General features: G+C 39.6%; 1 protein-coding gene and 1 long non-coding RNA gene across 2 annotated transcripts; one reads left to right on the forward strand and one right to left on the reverse strand.

Annotated features, from left to right (window-relative positions):
- Window positions 1-6,440: 6,440 nt before the first annotated feature.
- On the reverse strand, window positions 6,441-9,667 carry LOC119722595. Its single transcript, XM_038192777.1, has 3 exons — window positions 9,589-9,667; window positions 8,974-9,057; window positions 6,441-6,769 (listed from the first exon to the last, which is right to left on the reverse strand). The coding sequence occupies exons 1-3, from the start codon at window positions 9,662-9,664 to the stop codon at window positions 6,552-6,554; spliced, it is 378 nt and encodes a 125-aa protein (XP_038048705.1). The 5' UTR covers window positions 9,665-9,667; the 3' UTR covers window positions 6,441-6,551.
- Window positions 9,668-12,880: 3,213 nt separating this feature from the next.
- On the forward strand, window positions 12,881-19,875 carry LOC119723172. The gene is made up of 4 exons (XR_005270520.1): window positions 12,881-12,921; window positions 13,684-13,777; window positions 14,901-14,984; window positions 19,857-19,875. It is a non-coding gene; the product is annotated as an uncharacterized LOC119723172 (long non-coding RNA).
- The last annotated feature ends 7,407 nt before the right edge of the window (window positions 19,876-27,282 follow it).

Genomic DNA, 27,282 nt, shown 5'->3' on the forward strand with positions numbered 1-27,282 from the left:
GAAATAATAAACTTGTGCCCCTCTCGAGAAGGAAAATGTACCATCAAAAACAATAGTGCTCCTCTCGCTATAACTTCTCGAGATGGAAAACTGCCATTCGAAAGCATAGTGCCCCGCTCGCGACATTAAAATTGTGGACCCCCTCTCAAGATTGAAAACTGGCCCCTAAAAACAGTACTGCTCTGCACGTGAAGAAAATTGTCACTAAACTGGCCATCAAAAGCAGCAGTGCCCCTCTCGCGAAAAAAATGATCTCTTTACATAACTAGGTAAATAAAAACACAAAGGAAAACAACAAAAAATAAACCAGCACATACCGATATATAGAATTAGAGTAGATAAGATACATATTGTGATTAATAATTTATACTTATTGGGTACTAATTTTGAAGCAACGTCCTTAAAAGGAATATACATCATTTGCTTTTGCTGTAATTTTCAGAAATGGATGGAATTGGGGGGTTGGAAATATATAGCAAATATAGTTACACTGACTTTTTTTGAGGTTTTGGGTTCGAAAATGCTATAAAAACCAAGAAAAACAATCATTTTCCTGTAGTCTGGTTCCCTGACTCCATATAAGAAGAAACAGGGCAGTTTACGTACATTTGGGAATTGTAAGGTCAGGGAACCAGTCTAGCTGGCTTGTACCCGTTCATAGGTGTGTAATCGATTGCAAACAAGTGCGATGGTCACTTGGGGCCAGTATTTGAAAAAAGCCAATTTTTTTCCGACGCTGGTCGGCCGACCAGCGTTGGAAATTGATACAAAAATACCACTTTTCTTGAAAATGACAGTATATCAGGTGCCATTATTTTACAGGATGCTTTACACTGTCATTCACTAACAGTCCAGCAAGGTATTTCAAAATGATTTGGTAGTTTTATTTTTTTGATGTCTGCAAATGTTGTATTTTCCCTTTAAGAGAAATTTTACAATTTTTTTTCTTCTTTATTGAAGCATAATTACGATGGACGTCTTTCTTTCATATCGTCATTGGTGTTTCCCATCATGTTGCTTGATTGTATTCTATTTAATATATTAAATTTAATATTTAATTTCAAACTATTTCATCAAATTAAAACGAACTCACCATTTAAAATTAATAAACGTTTATTAATACATACAATTATACTTTGGTGGAGGTCAAACTCGATGTGCACCAAAATGTTAAATAAATATTGGTGTTCTCTAACTCGTCCGTCAGATTATCCATCATTTTGTCATTCTTAAAGTTTCAGTCACATCGAATGTGCCGCTATTTTACATTCACATATAGTGTGTCTCTCGTTAATGTGGCCCCTGTTGAAGCGAAATGCATTTACCTGAATTGTGCTATACATTAAAATAATTAGGAACGTGAAGAACGTCCTCAAATTACCCGTTGTACTGCATTATCTGACAGAACGGTTAATCAAAGAAGAGTTTGTATGACAACCCAATGCATATTGAAAGTAAATTAGCAGCGACTACGGTTGAAATCATGATTGGTATGTGTGGGGACAGCTTCCTTCGGAAACCCCCATTTTTGTACCGCGCCAAATATTTCCATTTAACATGAGCAGATCTGGAATGTTCTCAAAGGGGTTCAGCTGCCGGTCTGCTTAAGGAAACACTAGTCTAAGAAAATCTAGAAAATATGTATAGTTTTTGTTTGTGGAGCAAACAGGATCGCGCACGGCAGCCTCGGTAATGGGAACCAACATGGCGCACAGCGAGATCGTACCCACGGGGAACGAGGTTGCCACAGACCTTGAGGTTCTAGGGGTGATGCCTGGTCCAGTCCGACCAAATTAATAGCTCGTTGTTGGATCCTATCAAGAAGGGGGGAGCAGTCTGAAGCACTAGCTCAGATATGACTGCATGTATTCCTACTGCAAAATGGTAATAACGTTTACCACTATATAACGTGAAGTTTGTGTGGTGATGATGAGCTTCGATTTTCACTGAATTCGAAGGCATCACAGCACTTATCAAAAAACACGATCAAGGCGCCTACACCAAGCACGGACAAATAGTTCGAAGTCTGAGTGAAAAAAACTAGTGAAGTTAACGGGATTTCAACTCTCTTTTCAAGATGTCCAGGGATGTTATTTCACGACTGTCTAGTCAGGACAGGGAGCCTTTATTCAAAAATGGCAGGTGCTGCCTTGGCGAAGGCACGCTGACCAGAGCAGAGAGTTCTACTAGTCCGTTTCCATGTGTCCACATCTGGAGGTTTATTGAACTGAAGGATACTGTACATTAAAATTCAATATTTAAAGATCAACTGCATAATCCACTTAAGATCAACTGCATAATCCACTTCGATGATTATGCAGATAAGTGCATAATTACATGAATTTGTTGCCTTACGAGTAGGCCCTGCAGTTAATTTATAACAAATTACCATACTTTTATTCAATACACTTGTTATTGAATAGTTAAGTGATCCATATGGTGTTTCGCTGACCACAGTTCAATAGGCCTGGGACCTAATGACGTCACGCTTTCTTTACATGTGCGCTTTCCTATGCGTCAGACGGTCCCTACTTTGTCTGGCGTCCCGACTTCGCTCCCATAGGAAATTAAGCGCATATGCAAACAAAGCCATAACGTCATTAGGACTTGGTCTATTAACCGATAGGTTTAGGTTAAGTCAGAGGTAACTGCTTGATAGTCGAATTCAATAAGAAATCGTTTTTTAACATCACAAATACTATTAGTATTTGTGATGTTAAAAAACGATTTCTTATTGAATTCGACTTTTAGATTTAAAATCTAAACGTCTTTTATTTGTCGAATAAGCAATGACTGTTTTGAGTACCACTTAAATGCATCGTGCAAGGTATAAAGGCATAAATATTCAAATGCCAAAGAGTAATTAGTGTTTAACCTGGAATGCACTTTTGATGTTAAGTTCATGAAGTGCAGCGATTTGAGGTATAACAAAACACAGTATGTCAGAACGTATACTTAAAGTTAGACAAAATGCCGCACGAGAGTAGTTACCATTTTTGCTTTCGATGGATCGCTGTTTTCAGCATTTCAGTTACTCTCCATTCAACTGATAAGCATCGGACATAAAAGCAGATTTCAGGGCATTGTGGCGACTGGTCAGTTTGCAGTATGTCTGGCTATGAAACTGAGCACGAACACCGATGTGTACCGTATAGTTAACGCGGTGCCACCTTGATTTTAGTAAGTGGTTTTAGGGCTTTATCGTTGGAATTCCTCGGTTTCCCTGTGTCAATCTGGAGGCTACTGGACATTCTAAAGCAATAATTAAAGGTCAATTGCATAATTTCACCACAATAATTATGCAGACCTGTGAATTTCATTTCCATACGAGTACTGTCAAATTACCTTATTTTATTCAAAGGATTTATCATTGGAATGATCAAAGTGAACCATACTTGAACGAAAGGTTGGTCTTGAAGAGATCACTCATTTCATAGTAAGGTAACAATTGATTTGCAAGCCATATATAATACCAAAGGTTTGACTTTAAAACGCTGAGGGCTCGAAACAAATCACAACTCGCCTCATCCCCCATTTTACATTCAACAATAATCAATCTTCTAATAATTAACTCGAAGAAGTAAGTCCTTTGACTGCATACACTCTGGGTATCGAATGTTATATTCCACCGATAGTGTTCTTCCCTTTGAGCAAAGTGTACAAAGGTGCTGAAGTATTATCCGGCAGCGGTTTGGATATAACATGGATATATTGTGCGTTATTCAACCAAAGCAGAGCAATATGTACGCCATACAGTTATACAAGAATCCAAACGGCCGAAAAACTACATCGAAGGCAGCATACCATCATGAAACAGTTATAGTGTAGTAACAGTAATAACTCCACGATATATATGTATTTTAACGATGACTGAATTTTAACGATGACTGAACGCTAACATTATAACATTACGCCAAAGAAAGAAACGGAAGACCAAACTTCCTTTAAAAATGAACACTACGTATATAGGCTATCATGCATGATCGTTTAAAAAGCTCGTGAAAAGACTCACAGTAAAATATGATTGGATGTGGCATCGTGCCCTGGTATCAGTTGGGTCCTCTTGTCAGTCTGACCACCGAGAGTGAGGCAATAATGTTCATGTTGACCTTTTGTGTGTTCAAAGGTGGACACTCGCAATTAATTTTCGGATAGTTTGGTAGACCCCATGGGTATAAACCGTACAACTGAATCTTTTGCAATTCCGTCTGAATAGGCGTTCAACGGTAATTTGAAAACGTTCCTCGCGCAATATGAATGGATAACAAAACTTGGGGGATATGATAGCAGTACATTTTCTGTGACTGATACTTTAAGAATGACAAAATGGCACCGACGGGCGAGTATTGAGAACACCAATATTTATTACAAGGTCCATAGGACTTTACAAATTACCTTGTTATAACAGGTACCTTGTATTAACAATATTGGAAAACAAAGGAAAACAAAGAAAAACAAAGACTTATTACCAGGGTTCGACTGTACACATCGAGTTTGACCTCCGACGAAGTGTAATTGTATATATTAATAAAAAAAAAAATAAAGGTCTATTAATTTTTATTGATGAATTAATTACATTTAATGAATTAATTTTAATTTGACAAGTTAATTTTAAATTCACGAAATAATTTAGATTTGATGAATTAATTTTAACTGATGAATTTCAATTTTAAAATTTACAAGAATAGATGCAATATGATGACAAACATATAAATAACGATGATTGTGAAAGAAAGAACTTCATGGTAACTATGCTTCAACAATTAAAGGAAACAAGAATTTGTACCAATTCTTTTGAGGACGTTGCATGAAAAAATAGTATCCAATACGCATATGTTATTAGTATCGTTTCGGTTTGCGGTAACACCATGTGGTAATAACTACTGCTTAGAAGATATTTAGTTCTGAAAAGAACTTGTCCTGCTTATTATCAACTTCGCTAAGTAGTTTTTTTGTTCTGATAAGAACAGTCCTGCTGTAAGTTCTAGACGAACTTGTCTTTGGTCTCAACGTTTCGACTAGCCTGCTCTAGTCATCGTCAGATTTCATAGATGGAATAGACTTGACGATGACTAGAGCAGGCTAGTCGAAACGTTGAGACCAAAGACAAGTTCGTTTAGAACTTACAGCAGGACTGTTCTTATCAGAACATAAAACTACTTAGCGAAGTTGATAATAAGCAGGACAAGTTCTTTTCAGAACTAAATATCTTCTAAGCAGTAGTTATTACCACATGGTGTTACCGCAAACCGAAACGATACCGATACTCCACCATGCAAAGCCTCAAATCTTATATATGTTATAAGTAACAATATATATCTAAGCTACTCTCATGTAAAATACCGGTGCGTGCTGGTGTATACAGTGTTAGTTGTATACAGAACTTTATATAGAACTATTTTAAAAATAAATGTAGGCCTACTGAAATTAAATGAATAGACTTGTAAATACGATGGAATTTAATAGATGGAATAGACTTGTGTATCGGTGCATACGTCATTATGCTGTAATGAACATCTCTGAACCCATCCAACGTGCTGATTATCTTTCATCCATCCACAATGATGTGAAATACCGAAATAACTACATGGAAATCGTACTCAATACAACAGCAAAAGTTTGACAACTTATTTTAAAGTACATGTATAGCCTAATCGTTTTCATAACGTCTGTACACTTTAATTCCCAAAACTTGCCCACTTATGCAATTATAATAATAATAATAATAATAATAAGACCATTATCATGTTGTGGCCATCTCGATTTTGTCCCATTCAAATCAACCAAAAGCGAGGCTGGAAGGGAAAAATAGGCTGGTTCCTTTTTGCACATAAAACGTTATCAGTCAGTACTGTTATTGGATACAGGGAACATGACTGAAATGGTGGCAGCATGATATAGGTCTATAGTATGGCCCCTTCATAACTCGGCAAATGTGACGTGTCTATCTGCTGGGGCTGAACGTTTCAAACAGCAGAGTCGTAATCTATAGTCAATCACAAATCAATCACACGTTGCAGACAGTCTGTTTGGGGGTTTAGGATATAGAAGAAGTAACTCTGCGTGATTGGTGAGCTCTTCCTTTTAGGGGCGATTCGCAAAGTCTAGGTTAGCATCTTCGTAAAGGTATACTGGGGCTCGTTTGGTCGATCGCGGCAGCCAAGGTTTATAGGTGCAGCCTATATGCGCTTGTGACAATTGGCAATAGACCATTATCATGTTGCGGCCATCTTGATTTTTCCCATTCAAATCAACGTAATCAAAGCGAGGCTGGAAGGAAAATAGTCTGGCTCCTTTTTGCACAAAAATATTACCAGTCAGTACCGTTATTGAATACAGGACCTGGGAACATGACTGAAATATGGCAGCAGCATAAAGGTATATCCGGGAAGGATGTGGTGGGCTGGTTGGAAAACCCGAGATCCTAGAAGATATAGGAAGTCTGCGATATAATAGTTTCATGAAGTTGAATTTCTAAATTCGACTCCTGAATGTCTGGTCAACATTCCTGCTTACTATGACCTGTGATGATTTGATTACAACCATGCAAACTAGGGCAGACAGAGTAGCATCTGCTGGCCGCGCACTTTGTCATCGTAATGATGACTGTCATAAGTTACGACGGCAAGCGGCTTAGCGCATCCTTCGGGTATCGAAATATCATCAAAGGAGTTTTCGAAGCAAGTCGTGTATCTCCTCGATTCGTCGTAGTCCCAACTCGCTTCAGAGTCGACGGATTCGCACCATCGATACTTCCCATCACAGTCGTCTGGGAATTAGAGACAGAAAGAAAAAAGGGAAGAAGACTCTAAGCCGACAATGATGCAGGGTGGCGGTTCGGTTTCTCATGCATCTTCTGATTTATAGTCCATATACTAATGCCTTGCTGCCGAAAACACAAACCATAAGCTTTACAAAAGTGGTTTCCTTCCAAAATCATGAAGATAAATTAAGAAGTGTAGCCCTCATTGGCCTTATTCGCGAGTCGGCCATGTTGAATTGAAAGTGAGGTAAAATCTTCATTTTTGGAACTTGCGAAGTGAAATGAAAGCAAGTACATAAATAATTGAAGTCTACTTAAATGAATAATTTAAAATCTGTTATTTAATATTCCCTAATGTTTTAAGACAGATTGTTTAAAAAAAAAATGAAAGTAAAATAAGGCTGCATAAATGGTCTGGCGCCATCCCATTCAACAGATAACAATTTGTGAAATGCATTCAGGGAACACGACAAAAATGCCTAACTCGTGAATAAGGTCCATTGGGATTAAATCTGGGGTCAATAATTAATACTATCGGAAGTCGCGTTTATATCAACCAGTCCAGGCCTTTTGACAAGACGCAAGCGTGACTTTGGAATTCAAAATCGACTGCCGAAAGGTCAGGTGAATGATCGGACTATACACAGTGTAACTGGGTGATATGACGGCACAAAATTGAGACAAAATTCGAGGCTGCTCTTTTAACAAAGACACTCTCAGTCAGGCAGTGGCGTAGCCACCGGGGGGGGGGGGGGGGCGACCGCCCCCCCCCCCCCATGAAACCTTGTGGCCCCCCCCCCCCCCCACTGAGATTTTGAGTTTCTAAAAAAAATTATCATTGATCTAAATCTAAATAGTTGCGAATGATCCACATGATGACCACTGAGAAACGACCCTTCGACCGGCGACCGCGGACCAGTAAGCTGACAACCGGCGTGACATAGCACATAATGATAATCTAAAATGCGTATTAACACCCACTGCACTGCTCGCTCACACCACGGAACACGTATTTTAGATAGGTGGTCCGTGGGTCACACAGTTTCAGTCAGCGATATCATAAAAGCTAAAATAATAATAATAGACCAATTAAAATTCCCTGAAATCAGTGGCGTAGCCACGGGGGGGGGGGCTGGGGGGGGCCTGGGGAGCTACAGCCCCCCCCCCCCATGAAACTTTGTCGCCCCCCCCCCCCCGTCGCGCCCCCCCCCCCCCCACTGAGATTTTGAGTTTCTAAAAAAATTATCCTTGATCTACATGACGCCATGGGCGTCAATCCTGGGTGGACAGGGGGACTGTGGGGGGGGGGGTTGAAGGGTGGGGGACACAATATCAAATGTCCCGCCCCCCCCCCCCCCAGATTTTTGAACTCGTGTCTCATTTACAGGGCCCTATTATGTACTACAATGTATCTTTTGCTTAGAAAATTTTGGTTAAAGTGGTCAGAAATTGCCTCAGATAGCACCATAGAGCATTTAGAATCCAAAATTTTTCGGGCCCCCGAACCCCACGTCTATAGCTCAGAATTCTGGTAGCAAATTCAATGACTCCAACCTCGAAAACAATGTTCCAAAAATTTCGTATGCCTTTAGCTGGGAAAACTTCGAAAATTATGTTTAAATTATTATCTTTTGTGCTAAGATAATTATTGGTTAAAGTGGTAAGAAATTGCCTCAGATCACACCACAGAGTATCGAGAATCCAAAACTTTTTTCGGGGCCCTTAAGCGGGCCCCGAACCCCACGCCTATAGCTCAGAATACCGATAGCTGATTCAATGACTCCAACCTCGAAAACGATGTTCAAATAATTATCTTTTGCTAAGAAAATATTAGTTAAAGCATGGAGGAAAGTGGTAAGAAATTGCTTCAGATCACACCACAGAACATCTAGAATCCATTTTTTTTCGGGGCCCTTAAGCGGGCCCCGAACCCCCACGCCGTAAGGGCTTCGCGCTTCGCGCTTCGCGCTCGCATCAGTTCTGATCAAGGTATGTCCCCCCCCCCCACTTTTGAGAAGCGATTGACGCCCCTACATGACGCCCCCCCATGAAATGTCCCCCCCCCCCGAAAAATTCCTGGCTACGCCACTGCAGTCAGGTCGTTACAGTTGAGGTTGCACAGGTCTTTTTTTGTGATCCATCCAAATACATCCTGCCACGCAGGCCTGTCTTTTAGCAAAGTCAATGTAAAGGAACCAATCTGCACTTACCCTGAAAAAATCTCCAGTCTCTGCTTTGTATCCCTTCTCGAACACCGACCTGGAGTTTGTAAGGGTTCTTCGTGTATTCGAAAGCTGCAAATGATAATCGCAGTATGTACATGCGTGAGCTTAACGTTAAACAATAATAATGCACAAGGGCGTTTTGAGAGCTTGTTGGCGGTTTATACATTTAGATCTTTCACGTATTAGCCATAGGCACATTTGACTTCATATTGTTCACACCACAATCGCTTATCCCTTTGAACCTAGGCGTCATTTTGTTACTTACTTGTCAAGCTGGAATATGATCATTCACCAGCTCAATAATTATTTAATCAATTTGATGGCCAATTTAAAATGGCAAAGACACAGCTTTAAACAAAAATGGTTATTGAAATGTGGTCATTCTTAAAGTAAATGGCAATGAAACAGCACGCTTGAACAATTACGGTTAGTAACATCGCCACCGTTGGTCACATCTTGATCACGGCAGTATAGCTTAGGTTAATTTCGTCTCAAAGCCTGTTACCGATCCAACAATTCACAGTATCAAACCCATGGACAGATTTCCTGTTGCCCTATCAGGTCTAATGCATACCATATTTGAGCATCAGTGTTACTTACCTGCTAAGACCTCGTGACTATAGAGGGGCAGAATAAAAAAGTGTTGACACAAATCCATAGCGTCGTTGCATTTCATATTGATGAGACTGAATCCCTGATTTGAGGAGAGAAACAAAAGTATATGAGATGTAACTTTCTTCAAGTTATAGACCTATTTCAAGTTAAACTAGGTACCACTCTAGAATAGTTACCAGATTTGCACCAGATTGGTTACTGTTTTTAGCTTCCCAGTTACTCTCCACTTGACTGATAAGCATCAGACATGAAAACAGGATTCGGAGCATTTTGGCGACTGATCAGTATCAAATCTGGCCATATGAAAACTGAGCACCTAACACCGATGTGTACCGTATAAATGCTGGGCCAGCTTGAATTTTTTATAAAGAATTACTGGCATTAATTATTTGTGATTTAAGGGCTATATCAGCGTAGCTTGTCCGTGAATACCCTGTGTTAATCTGGAAGTTACTTGTACATTCTAATACAATAATTGAAGGGAAATTGCATAATTCACTGCGATAATTATACAGAGTTATGAATTTGTTTCCTAGTCCATTGTACTTTGTCGTTGTTTTTTTAAGCAAATTACCATAATCTTATTCAAAAGATTTAGTATTGCAATGATTTAGTGATTCATATCGCGGATAGCTAAATATACATGCCAATAAGAGTTTTTCGGTAAAGAAAACCTAAATGTCAGGAGCATATATAAGTTACAGAATTTTAACACTGTTTTAAACTTCTGTCCATGCACAGATCACAAAAAAAAGGTTAGTGTTCTTTCAGGAAAACGAAAACAATTCACACACATCCCAATGTGATTTTTTTCGTTTTGCTGATGAAAGAACATTTACCTTTTTGTGATCCTTGGAATTAACCTTAAAACGGTTTTTGTGTTCAATATTCCGTATATAACATGAAAGGTACACATATGTGTTTTGAATGATTCTTGTACTAAACGAAAGCTTATTGATTGGGCTTTGATATCCTACATTTAGAAAGTGCTACATGCAGAACTTAATTAAATAATTGGTCCTGCCATTTGTGTTTCATTTTTTATACTCACACTGTACTTGCACTGCGACAAAACAGTACGCGTGTAGGCACATTATTGTTTATGTCCCATTGGGAAATAGACCGCTCCCTCAGTCAAGCCACGCCCATGATGTTTTGCAGGCCCGGATTATCCAATAGACACAGAGTAGGCACTGTGTCTAGGGCCTACGAAAATATCCGGGGCCTACGAAAAATTCGGGAGCCTACGAAAATACCGCAATGTGCCATAAAATTAATTATAGGCCTATATATACCCGCACCCACGCTTACACAGGCATAGAAGTGGGGTACTTCCTTTGTTCTCGTGTACTAAAATTTTGAAATGTCGCACACTAATTTCAAAATGCTCTTATTTTAACCAGAATTAATTTCCTGGGCTGAAATTCGGACTTAATATCCCTTTTTCTAAAACTCTTCCATTAGCAACCAATCAACCCACCTTGGAAATTCCTAGTTTTTGAGTAAAATCCATATATCTATTTCGTGAAAAACTTGTGGGTACCAAAATGGTACCCCGCAAGTCGGTGGGCATTCCTTGTTGGGTACCTTCCATTGTTCCGGTACCCCATATAAGGCAGTGTTTATACGTTCACACACACCCACACCCACAGTTTTAAAAAACGATTTCACCAACTGGCGCGGCGCCGTAAAATGTACATCACGTAAGCATACATGACCTACGTATACAATGTACGTGTAAAGTCTGTGCTTCTGAAGCACGGTGCCAACCATGGGCGTCGATTGGTGGGGGACGGAGGGGCATGTCGTCGTCTTCAAGCTATTTTCGTCCCCGAATAAAACATTGTAAACTTCATATTTTGATTCTATAGCTCAGAACAGCTGGTTTTAAGTACTCCAAACTCGAAAATGATGATGTTCTTTTGCTAAACAAAAGTTGGTTAAAGTGGTCATAATTGTCTCAGATGTCACCACAGAGTGTCTAGAATCCAAGGGTTTTTCAGGGCTCTTAAGCGGGCCCCCAACCCCACGCCGTTTAGGCTTCGCACTCGCATTAGTTCTGATCAAGAGACAGTGCCACCTCCACTTTTGAGAAGCAATTGACGCCCTTGGTGCCAACAGGCTTTTAGAGCTAGGACCCGGGTCCTGACCTGATGTGTACAGTGCGTTGTACCTTGAATTTGGTTCCGGTGGCTAGAGCGGATCGGCCTACGGAACACTGGTGCCTAGAGCCTACGAAACACCTAATCCGGGCCTGATGTTTTGACCAATCACGGTTCTGATTGCAGCACTCACTAATATAATAATAATATCCTACAGAAGTTTGCCCTACATGCACGTTTGTAAATGGTGTGCTAGTTCACTGACTTTGTCAGTAGGTTTATAAATCATTTTATTAATAATTATTACTCGGTCATATTTTTACGCCAGTGTGGAAATTGAAGACCGGGACATTTCAGACCGGGTAATTTCAAACACTGTAATATAATTTCGGGTAAGTAAATATTCTGAATCCTATAGGAAAAAAAAAACTGAAGTCACAATGTTTGCAGTACAGCTAGGTTATTCCACTGGAAACATGATGGACAATATGCATCTCACACGGAGATCGCGTGTGGGGCTATTGTGAAATGTAATCGGCAACTTTTTTCTGACATTAGGAAGGGCTGATGCCGCTTCACAAAATCTTGTGTAGGAAGTACGCATGGCATTATGGGTATCTCATCAGCAGCGCTGCATGCTACGTCACAGGTCACGCAAAATCTATCAAAATAGCTCGAAGAAATCAGCCCTTCCCTGCGTCCTGTTTTCCGGAGGGGGGGGGGTACGAGCGAAGGCGCCCTACATCTAACAGCGCTTAATTGTATGGCAAACTTTAATATGTGGGATATTCTGGTGTTGTATGTTTCTCGGTTCGAGTATATGCCAACCGCTGCACCTCTTGCACTTTGCAACATAAAACAGTACATTGGAACTGAAGAACAAAGCAGCTGGCATTTGAAGATGTATTACCTTGAATTGTGCATTTAATTACTCGAAAGCTATTGCTTATTCGACAAATATCATAAAAGACATTTACATTAGCATATTAATGCAAAAACAATCCCGACTCATAAATCATTGAGTAATTAATAAACGGCATATATACGGCACACATCGGTGCATGGTCCTCAGGTTTCACGTACAATTTGGCCAGAGCTGTTGAACTGATCAGTCGCGAAAATGCTCCGCATCCTGCTTGCCTGTCTGATGCTTGTCGTCAGTGGAGTGGAGAGTAACTGGAATGCCGGAGAAAGCGATTCATCAAAAGCAAAAATGGTAACTACAGGGTGAGTCAAAAAAAGCGGAAACCAAACCCCCAAACTATATTTCATATTTAAAAAAATATGTATCACCGAAAATAATACTAACTGGAAAGCCAATTACACAAGCTACTTTTAGATGAAAAATGACTGAAATTGCTCAATACGTTCAAAGAATATCACCATAAACACAATGACCCTTAAACCTCTTTCGTCAAAAAAAGCGATTCCAAGAATCGTCGTCCGAATTGTCTTCAAACATCACCAGCGATAAAACCTCAATTGAAAAGTTAAAAATATTACACATTAAGTCTTTTCGAAGGCCCGTCTTTTAATAAAGTGGATTTTAAAAATATGTTTTGCCTAACAAGGGTCATTCATAAAGATATTGTGTACTACAGTTGTTGACAGTTGTTGAAACAAGTTTTCTTTGTTGTTCCAAATAGTCAGAATACACAATAAATTGCTCCCTTTTTTGGACGAAACAGGATTTAGGTTTATTGCGTTTAAATGGTGATATTATTTGAACGGATTATTAATTTCAGTATTTTTTTCATCTAAAAGTAGCTTATGAAATTGGCTTTCCAGTCATTACTATTTTTGGTGCTTCATAATTTTTTTTTTTTAATATGAAACATATTTTTTGGGGGGGGGTTTGGGTTTCTCTGTTTTTGACTCACCCTGTACATGTATTATCCTGCCGCATATTGTCTAACGTATAAAGTCCCAACAAAAGAAAGTTACATTCCCTTTCTTTGATTTTCCCACCGCCAATCAGGGATTCAGTCGCATCGATATGACATGCAACGACGCTGAGGATGTGTGTCAACACTGTGTCATAATGCCCCTCTTTGGACACGAGTTCTTAATGGGTATGTATCCACACTTGATGGGTAAATTAAGCCTTGGGCAACATAAATCAGTCCGTGGACAGGGTGAGTAAAAAAAAAAAAAAACCAAATGTCAGGACCAATTTTTGAATGAAGTTTTTCCTGCAGCACTTTCAAAATCTAGGATATAAAAATCCAATCAATAAGCTTTCGTTTAATACAAGAATCATTCAAATCATTCATGTACTTTTCAAGTTACGGAATTTCGAACACAAACACCGCTTTAAAGTTCTGTCCACGGATCATAAAACAGGTGAGTGTTCTTTCATCAAACTGAAAAGAATTCTCATAGGGATCGAATTGTTTTCGTTTTGCTGAAAGAACACTTAATTTTTTGTGATCTGTGGACAGAACTTTAAAACGGTGTTTGTGTTCAGTGATTTGAATTATTGTTGTTCTAAAAGAAAGCTTAAGCATTCTAGTTGCGATTAGAATCAAAACTATAGACATTTGGTGTGGTTATTGGAAACGACCAAAATGCCCGAAGAGCAAATGAGCCTATATGCCTATATAGAACTGGCAAAAATGTTTTTGTATAAAAACAGAAACAATTTCCAAAGATGCCTGGAACACCATTGAGTGGAACCAATGGTTTAATCCATGAATGGTGTCTACCATTCAGTGAATCCAATGGTGTTATCAGCGGTACAAAATGGTAAACTCTATGGTATTCCAATGGTAGCATTCCAAAACACCATCGCAATGGTAACCAATGGTATTAATCAAAAGTTATTGCCATTGGTAAACCATTGTCTCAATCAGTTGTAAATTGAATGGTAATTCTCAGTGATAAAACCATTGATTTTATTTTTGTAAGAAAAGGATTCAGACAAATCACAGCACGCAAACAATTCTATCACGAATGACGTTCCCGTCATAGCGAAAGCATAAAACTTCCGTGACTCAATTGTGGTATGCAACAGTGCACAATATTGAACTGTTGAAGGTCTCATGCGTGATCACGTGCCTGGATTCGTGTATTAAAGCAACATTCTCTTCTTTGATTTACATGAAAGATATAGACGTTAACCCACCGAGCGTATAAGAAGCCCTAATGCAATATTTCTTTTAAATTAAGCCCGTGTTCTGCGATTGTTATTTGCAGTTACCGAATACACGAAGGATCCTTACAAACTCCAGGTCAGTATCCGAGAAGGAAGACAATCCAGAGACTGGACCTTTTCTCAAGGTACGTGCGCATCGGTCCCTTTGCACTGGCTATATTGGGAAAAGGCTGTGTTAGCAGGTTCGCAGCTACTTGGATGACCCATTGCTTTGCAAACACAACAGCCTCGTTTTGATTTCAACTTGGCGATCACCTTATATTTTATTTTTCAACAAAATTATATCAAATGAGAGCTGGAAAGACGATTAGCCCTTGACCCGTCGCCCTGTGTTAGGGCGGCCGCGGAGGAATGAGAAAAGCGGGAAAAGGCAGAAAAGATCAAGTTAGACCCAGTGGCGGTTCTAGGGGGGGGGGCCTAGGGGGGCTTTACCCCAAAAAAAATTTGTCAAGCCCCCCCCCAAAAAAAAAAAATCCATAAAAAAAACAATTGCACCAGCAAAATGTACTCCCCCTAAATAAATAGTCGTGAGAATGGTGCATTTGTACAGTATTAGTTAATGTAGCGCTCTCAACTGAAAATATGGCACGAGCGGGAGAGGGAGTACCCTGTTCATACGCACTAAAGGACTGTTGCAGGCGGATTCTTAGCTATTTGGAATTGGAGACGCAGTGTCAGATCATGAGGCCTTCGCTGATGACAAAGGCAAGCTCCGATATAAGGTTAACCAGTTCGTTTTTCATGGCGAAACCAACTCCATGAATCTTTAGTTGGTCCTCCAGTTTGCATTTCCAAAAGAAGGTGTATGTCACCCCTTTTCCTTCAGTTGGCATTCGGCTCATTCTTCGTTAAAGTGTTCAAGTTGGAACTAGGACTTTACAAAATATCAACTACAATGAATATATAAAAACTGCTCAAAATCGTAAAGTTTAATAGCTCCAGGACATGGAACAAAACAGTACTGATTTTTAACTAAACCATATTTTTTGAAATAAATACTTGAAATTTAACCTTCTAAAACGTGTTTTAACAGATACGTTACCACTATTTTATTTATAGAAAAGTTGTCTTTGAAACAAAAACTGGGGAGGCTTAAGTCAATATGAATTTCGGAGCTACACATTGTGAAAGACAGACTAAAAATAGAGGGATTTGAGTGACAGTATTTGACAGGTACATTGGAAACATCGTGTTTTTTTCTAGATTGTGAAAACAAGACACATAAATTGTCTGTCTCGATTTGCTATGCACATAATTTCAGTTGCTACATCTATCACTTTGCATGTTGCAATTTCGCATTTATTTGCCATTAACTAATAATTAGTCATTATCATTTCGATGAACAGGTAATTATACGAATATTTCCCATGAGATTGAGATAGTGAGATCCACAATGCCAGGCTGCTTTGGTAACATCTGGCAAATCAGATTTATAATTAAAACACCATATACGGGATGACGCAGTAAGCAGCACTTACACAAAACTTTATAGCAGCTGCTGTAATCAATCATATTATAATGATGTTATTGAAAACGCCACGCGCTCCATACACCAAAGTTGTTGTCAAAATATAAAAATCTGTACACCCTGTAAACGAACAGTCAGAACCCGACAATTAAAAAAAACACAAGAAAAGTCGAGTTTGCATTGTTTAACACAGCAGAAATGATCCCAATTTCGTCGCTCTACGTTATAATGTGCATTTGATGAACACATGGAATAAAACAAAGGCGATTTTTAACAAATGTTTTTATTTTGGGGGGAAAATAACTACTTGAAGTTAAGTCTTCTAAACGTGGTGTAACGATCTACCAGATACGTTACCACAAGTCCACTTCAATAAATTCATGTCTTTAAATAAGATTATGTAGATATTTTAAGTAGATGTGAATTTCATTGGTACACATTGTGACAGACAGACTGAAATAAAAGGTTTCGTTGATTCTGTTTGTCAACAAAAAAACATCATTAATCGTTAAAAAAAAAGAACTACTGAAGTATATAATTCAAGGACCATAATGCAGGGCGGATCCAGGAATTTTTGCAGGGGGGTCGGCCTTTCAGATATTTTTTTTGTATACCAATGTTGCGTTTTTTGGGGGGGGGGTCAGAGCATAACGGGGGGGGGGGATCGAGACCGTGGGTTTGGATCCGCGCCTGCGTTTAGAATATCATCTTGTTCTATTATTACGGTTATAATTTTTTTTTTTTTCATTTTCGGGGGGTCAGAGCAGGGGATATAAATTATACGGAATAATCATGTGAAGTTTTGTTCGCGTGATATGTTTTGCGCATGCATATCACGGTTAATGACTTTACTAAAATGCAACTAGTGCATCCCCTGGCAAACAATCCTGATCAACTATGACCAAATGATTTAAAATTGAATTCAGGCACACATGATGGAGGTCAGAGTTTCCTTTTCCCAAGTGTGTTGAGCTGCCCCACCTCCCACCCCTAAGTTTACCCCAACCAACCCACCTACACTACCACCCGAACCCTCGAAACCATCATTTAAGTGTCCCTGTTGCTTAGAGATAATGTCTGAACAATACATTTAATTGTATCATCTTAGCTACGCTCGCAAATTAAAGATTGATATTTGAACAGATACGTTACCGAGCTCATCAGATACGTTACCAGGCTGATCAGATACGTTACCATAATAAACTAAGATATTCTATGTAAACCAACAACGATGGTTTCATGTTATCAAGTTTTGTGCAATTACAACCCCTCACTTCCTAAAATCTTTATCTACAGATTCTACAAGTTACATATTTTACCATTAAAAAAACATTGTATGATGCTACTCTAAACTTTAAGAATATTCGACAGAAATTCAGCACAACATTACAATCCTTCTCGGCAAGCATGCGCTCTATGAATCACAATTAAATGTGTTAAGAAACTTTAAAACGTGTAGACAGCGTGGGAATCGATGACGTAGCTCATGTTTGTTGACGTCAGCATAACATTTGCATGATGAATTCATAATCAGTAACGTATCTGGTGTAACGTATCTGGTGTAACGTATCTGGCCCGCTCATGTTGAAATAGGCTTCCCTTGACAAACTGTGTGACCTTAACTACTTCTTCCGCCACTTGATCAGTCATCACCCAACACACTGTTGACTGGTATGGTGTTTGAGGTCAGCTTCCTTCACGTGTCTCGAAAGGAAAGGCAAAAATAGGTAACGTATCTGGCGCTACACATACGTAACACATGGATTTTTTTCGTTGACAGTTCTAAAAAAATTCAAATTAAAAATGTATTAGATTCATGCCATTTGTACAATATAATACCCAGTTTGGTCTAGTCTGTAAGCAACTTCAACGTGCATATTCCTGAAATTTTAAGTCTGTTTATCGTTTCGAAAAAAATAGTAACGTATCTGGTTATGAAATTGGCGACATGCGCTCTGAAGGCGCTCAAGTAAAATTAATGAGCCAATCTTTTTCGATTTGTCATTGTATATTTAGGGCATACTATGGACTAATAATATAAAAGGGTAATCATTGATATGCACACATGGAAGACGAATGGGAGACTTTTTAAAAAAGGCACCTTGGATGGCGACATGAAAAAACCGCAACAAATACCACTTTACCGTCACAATTTCTAAGATGTTCTTGATTTTTGTTACCTTCTTACTACATGGGTTTATGAAACAAAACTTAGTCTCGAAGAAAATTAATATAAATCATTATCGAATTAGCCCCCTCCCTGTCTAGGATGAGCAGAGTGGATCCTAAACAGGGCTACTCAGTAGCGGAGCAATTGAGCTGTCGCATCCCTCTCCTGTTCCTGTCCAAAACGATGGCAGGACTGAATCACAACCATTGCTGCACTACAGGAACACTGTAGCAATGCACAACCAAAGCTGCATTACAGGAACACTGTAGCCAATGCTGCACTGCCTGAACGATAGTATCGCATTGCATAGCTCAGTGCCACTGTGGAGATATGGTTCGCGCGCACGTAGCACTACGAAACCATGGGCCCAGCCCAAATCAACCACAATGCACCCGCGCGTGAACGGCTGAACAGTCCAACAATTCACCCGCGCGTAGCAAATAGCGCAATTCACCATATAGCAATACACACCACAGCGAGAGCACCCTCAACTCACGTTCGTACAGCTCACTGCCACTTGCCAGAACCTCCGCGCGTACACGTGTACGTACAATAACATGTACATGTGCATAAACACTACACTTTCCGTCACACTATTGGTCTGGGTCCTCCCCTCGACCTTAACGCCTAGGGCGGCCCTGCCAGTAGCACCAAGACTACCGACGGCACTGCTCTTTGGTCGGGACCGTATCTTAAGTCCGACGCCTCATAGGTCCGACGGTTCGGACTTATGAGGCGTCGGACTTATGAGGCATAAATTCCGCCTCATAGGTCCGACGCCTCATATTAAGTCCAACGCCTCATAAGTTCGACAATGGACAAACGCTGTTTTGGACTTATGAGGCGTCGGAGCTATGAGGCGTCGGACTTATGAGGCGTCGGACTTATGAGGCATCAATTCCCCCTCATAGGTCCGACGCCTCATATTAAGTGCGACGCAAAGTCCGACAATGGACAAACGCTGTTTCGGACTTATGAGGCGTCGGACCTATGAGGCATCGGACTTATGAGCGGACCCCTTTGGATCCACGGGACACACAAACCCTTCCACAACGACAAAGTTGCAATCCTCAGAAGAATTGCAATCCGGTTCGTTAGTAAAAACGTCATTCACGCGCGCACACCACTGATTACTAGCGCCCATTGGCTGCAAACGCTCGAGCTGCGTTAACTTCCGGTTCCAATCGTGCAGAAAGTGCTGGAGGTGACGTCACACTAACGAACCGGATATGGACTACTCAGAAGATGAAACCGGAATCACTCTAGGAAAAATCGCGACCACGCATTATTGACATACTATTATCATTAATTCGTTGGCTAATTGTTAACTAACTTCTTTCTTTTCTACGTTATCTCCAGACGACCTAGCTGGAAAGTATCGGTGGTGCGAATCCACCTACGGGAAGCCAATTGGGACTACGACGCCTCATGGAGATACACCATTTGCTACGAAAACATCTTTGATGATATCTCCGTACCCGAAGATTGCGCTAAGCCTCTGGCCGTCGTAACGCATGAAAGTCACTATTACGATGACGAAGTGCGCGGCCAGCAGATGCTGTTTTGCCTGCCCTAGTTTGCATGGTTGTAATCAATGATTAAGTCATCACAAGTCATAGCAAGCAATTGTGCGCAGCGGTAGACAAAACATACTGGAGTCGCATTTATTAATTCAACTTGAAACCATAACCGACTTCCGTGGGACCCTTTTTTGTTTGTTGGTTTCCCGGCCCACACCAATTCTACCATTGCCGATTGTCTGTTCACCTAACCCGAAGGCCACAACATAGGCGACACATATTATAATATAAGCCTTGGCAAGGGCGGATCCAGGGGGCCCCAAACAAAACAATTTTTTTAAAGTGGCGTCAAATCAAAGGCAGGCACTGCGTACACCACCATCTATTCCTCCCAAAGATTTAGTTAAAGTGATCAGAAATAGCTTCAGATTGCACCACAGAGCATCTATAATCCAATTTTTTTCAGGGCCCTTAATAAGCGGTCCCCGAACCCCACGCCGTCATTTTTGGGAGACACTTTTGGAAGACCAAAATTTGTTTGCCCCCCCCCCCAAAAAAAAAAATTGTGTTCTGGATCCGCCCTTGAGCGTTGGTTGCTAAGATCAGCAAAAATCAGCCCCGTTCCCTATAAGGCCAAAAAAAGTCTCCGGTTTCTTGTATAGAGCTTGCCCAAAAAGTGGTGCGGCGACGCGGCTTTTTTTTACCTGATTTTTTTTTGCTTCAAATGTCGGTTGATGACTGCAAAATGGTGCCCGACTAAACTTTAATAGTGCAAATATATGGTAGTCCACAGAGGCCACATAAAGCTTATTCTCTATCATAACTCCATCTAAAAACACCTTAAAATTGTGCTGCAGCAGGATTTCAGTCAAACCAGTGAGTTTGGCGGTTTTGAGACATCATCTTTTATTGAAAAAAAAATTTTTTTTCATTTTGCCGACGCGCAAGGCTACGGCGACGCGCGCGCATACCAGAAACCGGAGACTTTTTTTGTTTGGCCTATCGAAGACGTTAACCTGGACTTTGCAGATAGTCGATTCCAAACTGGCCAAACTTATGTTCAACCCTTAAGTTTGATAAAGCATAGCGTTCGTTACAAAGATAATTTGAAAATATTCCAAAAACTCACCTGCAATATACCTTTATTAATTTGTTTTCGACTGATAGGCTTTTTTTGTGGGACAAGCAGTAGGTAGAGCTTTTTTCACGCTAAATTACTGTGGGTCAGATATTATCAAAAACTTCCGTTTACTAATAACCGAACAGGCTGTCTGCGACTTGTGATTTGACTTGTGATTGGCTTGTGACTGGATTACGACTCTGCTCGTTTGACATATTCGGCCCCATCAGGGTCATATTTGGCGAATTATAAAGGGGCCATACTTTTATTACTATTGCTTAAGTGGGATAGTTTGGGGAATTAAAGTGCAAATTATAGGCTACGTTATGAAACAATAATGTGATACCAATTTTCGTGCTACATAAGTATGGGAGATTTAACAAACGTTTGTTTTTTTTGTCTTTTGTTTCTTGTAGTTATTTCGATACTCATTTCCACTTAATGGATAATAGATAATCCGCATATTGGATGGATTCAGAGATGTTCATTACAGCATATACACTGGCGCAGAGGCGGCGGAAAGGGGGGGGGGGGTTATGGGGGCATTTCCCCCCCCCCCAGATTTTCCCAGGCCAACAAAAGTGCCCCTCTTAGAGTTACAAATGTGCCCCCTCGAAATGAAAACAAAACTGCCCCTCGAACGTACAGGTATGAAAGCATAATGATCGCGCTACAAATGCATTTGTCTTCTCTCTTGTAATGCAAAACTTCCCCTCAAAACAGAAGTACCCCTCTCGCATTAACAAGATTGTGCACCTAGCTCTAGATGGAAAACTACCCCTCGAAAGCACAAATACCGCTCTCGAAATAATGAACTTGTGCCCCTCTCGAGAAGGAAAACGTACCATCAAAAACAATAGTGCTCCTCTCGCTATAACTTCTCGAGATGGAAAACTGCCATTCGAAAGCATAGTGCCCCGCTCGCGACATTAAAATTGTGGACCCCCTCTCAAGATTGAAAACTGGCCCCTAAAAACAGTACTGCTCTGCACGTGAAGAAAATTGTCACTAAACTGGCCATCAAAAGCAGCAGTGCCCCTCTCGCGAAAAAAAATGATCTCTTTACATAACTAGGTAAATAAAAACACAAAGGAAAACAACAAAAAATAAACCAGCACATACCGATATATAGAATTAGAGTAGATAAGATACATATTGTGATTAATAATTTATACTTATTGGGTACTAATTTTGAAGCAACGTCCTTAAAAGGAATATACATCATTTGCTTTTGCTGTAATTTTCAGAAATGGATGGAAATGGGGGTTGGAAATATATAGCAAATATAGTTACACTGACTTTTTTTGAGGTTTTGGGTTCGAAAATGCTATAAAAACCAAGAAAACAATCATTTTCCTGTAGTCTGGTTCCCTGACTCCATATAAGAAGAAACAGGGCAGTTTACGTACATTTGGGAATTGTAAGGTCAGGGAACCAGTCTAGCTGGCTTGTACCCGTTCATAGGTGTGTAATCGATTGCAAACAAGTGCGATGGTCACTTGGGGCCAGTATTTGAAAAAAGCCAATTTTTTTCCGACGCTGGTCGGCCGACCAGCGTTGGAAATTGATACAAAAATACCACTTTTCTTGAAAATGACAGTATATCAGGTGCCATTATTTTACAGGATGCTTTACACTGTCATTCACTAACAGTCCAGCAAGGTATTTCAAAATGATTTGGTAGTTTTATTTTTTTGATGTCTGCAAATGTTGTATTTTCCCTTTAAGAGAATTTTACAATTTTTTTCTTCTTTATTGAAGCATAATTACGATGGACGTCTTTCTTTCATATCGTCATTGGTGTTTCCCATCATGTTGCTTGATTGTATTCTATTTAATATATTAAATTTAATATTTAATTTCAAACTATTTCATCAAATTAAAACGAACTCACCATTTAAAATTAATAAACGTTTATTAATACATACAATTATACTTTGGTGGAGGTCAAACTCGATGTGCACCAAAATGTTAAATAAATATTGGTGTTCTCTAACTCGTCCGTCAGATTATCCATCATTTTGTCATTCTTAAAGTTTTAGTCGCTATTTTACATTCACATGTAGTGTGTCTCTCGTTAATGTGGCCCCTTGTTAAAGCGAAATGCATTTACCTGAATTGTGCTATACATTAAAATAATTAGGAACGTGAAGAACGTCCTCAAATTACCCGTTGTACTGCATTATCTGACAGAACGGTTAATCATAGAAGAGTTTGTATGACAACCCAATGCATATTGGAGGTAAATTAGCAGCGACTACGGTTTAAATCATGATTGGTGTGTGTGGGGACCGCTTCCTTCGGAAACCGCGCCAAATATTTCCATTTAACATGAGCAGATCTGGAATGTTCTCAAAGGGGTTCAGCTGCCGGTCTGCTTAAGGAAACACTAGTCTAAGAAAATCTAGAAAATATGTATAGTTTTTGTTTGTGGAGCAAACAGGATCGCGCACGGCAGCCTCGGTAATGGGAACCAACATGGCGCACAGCGAGATCGTACCCATGGGGAACGAGGTTGCCACAGACCTTGAGGTTCTAGGGGTGATGCCTGGTCCAGTCCAACCAAATTAATAGCTCGTTGTTGGATCCTATCAAGAAGGGGGGAGCAGTCTGAAGCACTAGCTCAGATATGACTGCATGTATTCCTACTGCAAAATGGTAATAACGTTTACCACTATAACGTGAAGTTTGTGTGGTGATGAGCTTCGATTTTCACTGAATTCGAAGGCATCACAGCACTTATCAAAAAACACGATCAAGGCGCCTACACCAAGCACGGACAAATAGTTCGAAGTCTGAGAGAAATAACTTGTGAAGTTAACGGGATTTCAACTCTCTTTTCAAGATGTCCAGGGATGTTATTTCACGACTGTCTAGTCAGGACAGGGAGCCTTTATTCAAAAACGGCAGGTGCTGCCTTGGCGAAGGCACGCTGACCAGAGCAGAGAGTTCTACTAATCCGTTTCCATGTGTCCACATCTGGAGGTTTACTGAACTGAAAGATACTGTACATTAAAATTCAATAATTAAAGATCAACTGCATAATCCACTTTGATGATTATGCAGATAAGTGCATAATTACATGAATTTGTTGCCTTACGAGTAGGCCCTGCAGTTAATTTAACACAAATTACCATACTTTTATTCAATACACTTGTTATTGAATAGTTAAGTGATCCATATGGTGTTTCGCTGACCACAGTTCAATAGGCCTGGGACCTAATGACGTCACGCTTTCTTTACATGTGCGCTTTCCTATGCGTCAGACGGTCCCTACTTTGTCTGGCGTCCCGACTTCGCTCCCATAGGAAATTAAGCGCATATGCAAACAAAGCCATAACGTCATTAGGACTTGGTCTATTAACCGATAGGTTTAGGTTAAGTCAGAGGTAACTGCTTGATAGTCGAATTCAATAAGAGATCGTTTTTTAACATCACAAAAACTTAATCTAGTAAACGTCTTTTATTTGTCGAATAGGCAATGACTGTCTTGAGTACCACTTAAATGCATCGTGCAAGGTATAGAGGCATAAATATTCAAATGCCAAAGAGTAATTAGTGTTTAACCTGGAATGCACTTTTGAGGTTAAGTTCATGAAGTGCAGCGATTTGAGGTATAACAAAACACAGTACGTCAGAACGTATACTTAAAGTTAGACAAAATGCCGCACGAGAGTAGTTACCATTTTTGCTTTCGATGGATCGCTGTTTTCAGCATTCCAGTTACTCTCCATTCGACTGATAAGCATCGGACATAAAGCAGATTTCAGGGCATTGTGGCGACTGGTCAGTTTGCAGTATGTCTGGCTATGAAACTGAGCACGAACACCGATGTGTACCGTATAGTTAACGCGGTTCCACCTTGATTTTAGTAAGTGGTTTTAGGGCTTTATCGTTGGAATTCCTCGGTTTCCCTGTGTCAATCTGGAGGCTACTGGACATTCTAAAGCAATAATTAAAGGTCAATTGCATAATTTCACCACAATAATTATGCAGACCTGTGAATTTCATTTCCATACGAGAACTGTCAAATTACCTAATTTTATTCAAAGGATTTATCATGAGAATGATTAAAGTGAACCATACTTGAACGAAAGGTTGGTCTTGAAGAGATCACTAATTTCATAGTAAGGTAACAATTGATTTGCAAGCCATATATAATACCAAAGGTTTGACTTTAAAACGCCGAGGGCTCGAAACAAATCACAACTCGCCTCATCCCCCATTTTACAATCAACAATAATCAATCTTCTAATAATTAACTCGAAGAAGTAAGTCCTTTGACTGCATACACTCTGGGTATATTGAATGTTATATTCCACCGATAGTGTTCTTCCCTCTGAGCAAAGTGTACAAAGGTGCTGAAGTATTATCCGGCAGCGGTTTGGATATAACATGGATATATTGTGCGTTATTCAACCAAAGCAGAGCAATATGTACGCCATACAGTTATACAAGAATCCAAACGGCCGAAAAACTACATCGAAGGCAGCATACCATCATGAAGCAGTTATAGTGTAGTAACAGTAATAACTCCACGATATATATGTATTTTAACGATGACTGAATTTTAACGATGACTGAACGCTAACATTATAACATTACGCCAAAGAAAGAAACGGAAGACCAAACTTCCTTTAACAATGAACACTACGTATATAGGCTATCATGCATAATCGTTTAAAAAGCTCGTGAAAAGACTCACAGTAAAATATGATTGGATGTGGCATCGTGCCCTGGTATCAGTTGGGTCCTCTTGTCAGTCTGACCACCGAGAAAGTTGAGGCAGTAATGTTCATGTTGACCTTTTGTGTGTTCAAAGGTGGACACTCGCAATTAATTTTCGGATAGTTTGGTAGACCCCATGGGTATAAACCGTACAACTGAATCTTTTGCAATTCCGTCTGAATAGGCGTTCAACGGTAATTTGAAAACGTTCCTCGCGCAATATGAATGGATAACAAAACTTGGGGGATATGATAGCAGTACATTTTCTGTGACTGATACTTTAAGAATGACAAAATGGCGCCGACGGGCGAGTATTGAGAACACCAATATTTATTACAAGGTCCATAGGACTTTACAAATTACCTTGTTATAACAGGTACCTTGTATTAACAATATTGGAAAACAAAGGAAAACAAAGAAAAACAAAGACTTATTACCATGGTTCGACTGTACACATCGAGTTTGACCTCCGACGAAGTGTAATTGTATATATTAATATAAAAAAATTAAAGGTCTATTAATTTTAATTGATGAATTAATTACATTTAATGAATTAATTTTAATTTGACAAGTTAATTTTAAATTCACGAATTAATTTAGATTTGATGAATTAATTTTAACTGATGAATTTCAATTTTAAAATTTACAAGAATAGATGCAATATGATGACAAACATATAAATAACGATGATTGTGAAAGAAAGAACTTCATGGTAACTATGCTTCAACAATTAAAGGAAACAAGAATTTGTACCAATTCTTTTGAGGACGTTGCATGAAAAAATAGTATCCAATACGTATATGTTATTAGTATCGTTTCGGTTTGCGGTAACACCATGTGGTAATAACTACTGCTTAGAAGATATTTAGTTCTGAAAAGAACTTGTCCTGCTTATTATCAACTTCGCTAAGTAGTTTTTTTGTTCTGATAAGAACAGTCCTGCTGTAAGTTCTAAACGAACTTGTCTTTGGTCTCAACGTTTCGACTAGCCTGCTCTAGTCATCGTCAGATTTCATAGATGGAATAGACTTGACGATGACTAGAGCAGGCTAGAGCAAGACAAGTTCGTTTAGAACTTACAGCAGGACTGTTCTTATCAGAACAAAAACTACTTAGCGAAGTTAATAATTAACTCGAAGAAGTAAGTCCTTTGACTGCATACACTCTGGGTATATTGAATGTTATATTCCACCGATAGTGTTCTTCCCTCTGAGCAAAGTGTACAAAGGTGCTGAAGTATTATCCGGCAGCGGTTTGGATATAACATGGATATATTGTGCGTTATTCAACCAAAGCAGAGCAATATGTACGCCATACAGTTATACAAGAATCCAACGGCCGAAAAACTACATCGAAGGCAGCATACCATCATGAAGCAGTTATAGTGTAGTAACAGTAATAACTCCACGATATATAT

Source organism: Patiria miniata, unplaced genomic scaffold (assembly GCF_015706575.1).
Source record: "Patiria miniata isolate m_02_andy unplaced genomic scaffold, ASM1570657v1 HiC_scaffold_16, whole genome shotgun sequence".
Taxonomy (NCBI): Eukaryota; Metazoa; Echinodermata; class Asteroidea; order Valvatida; family Asterinidae; genus Patiria; species Patiria miniata.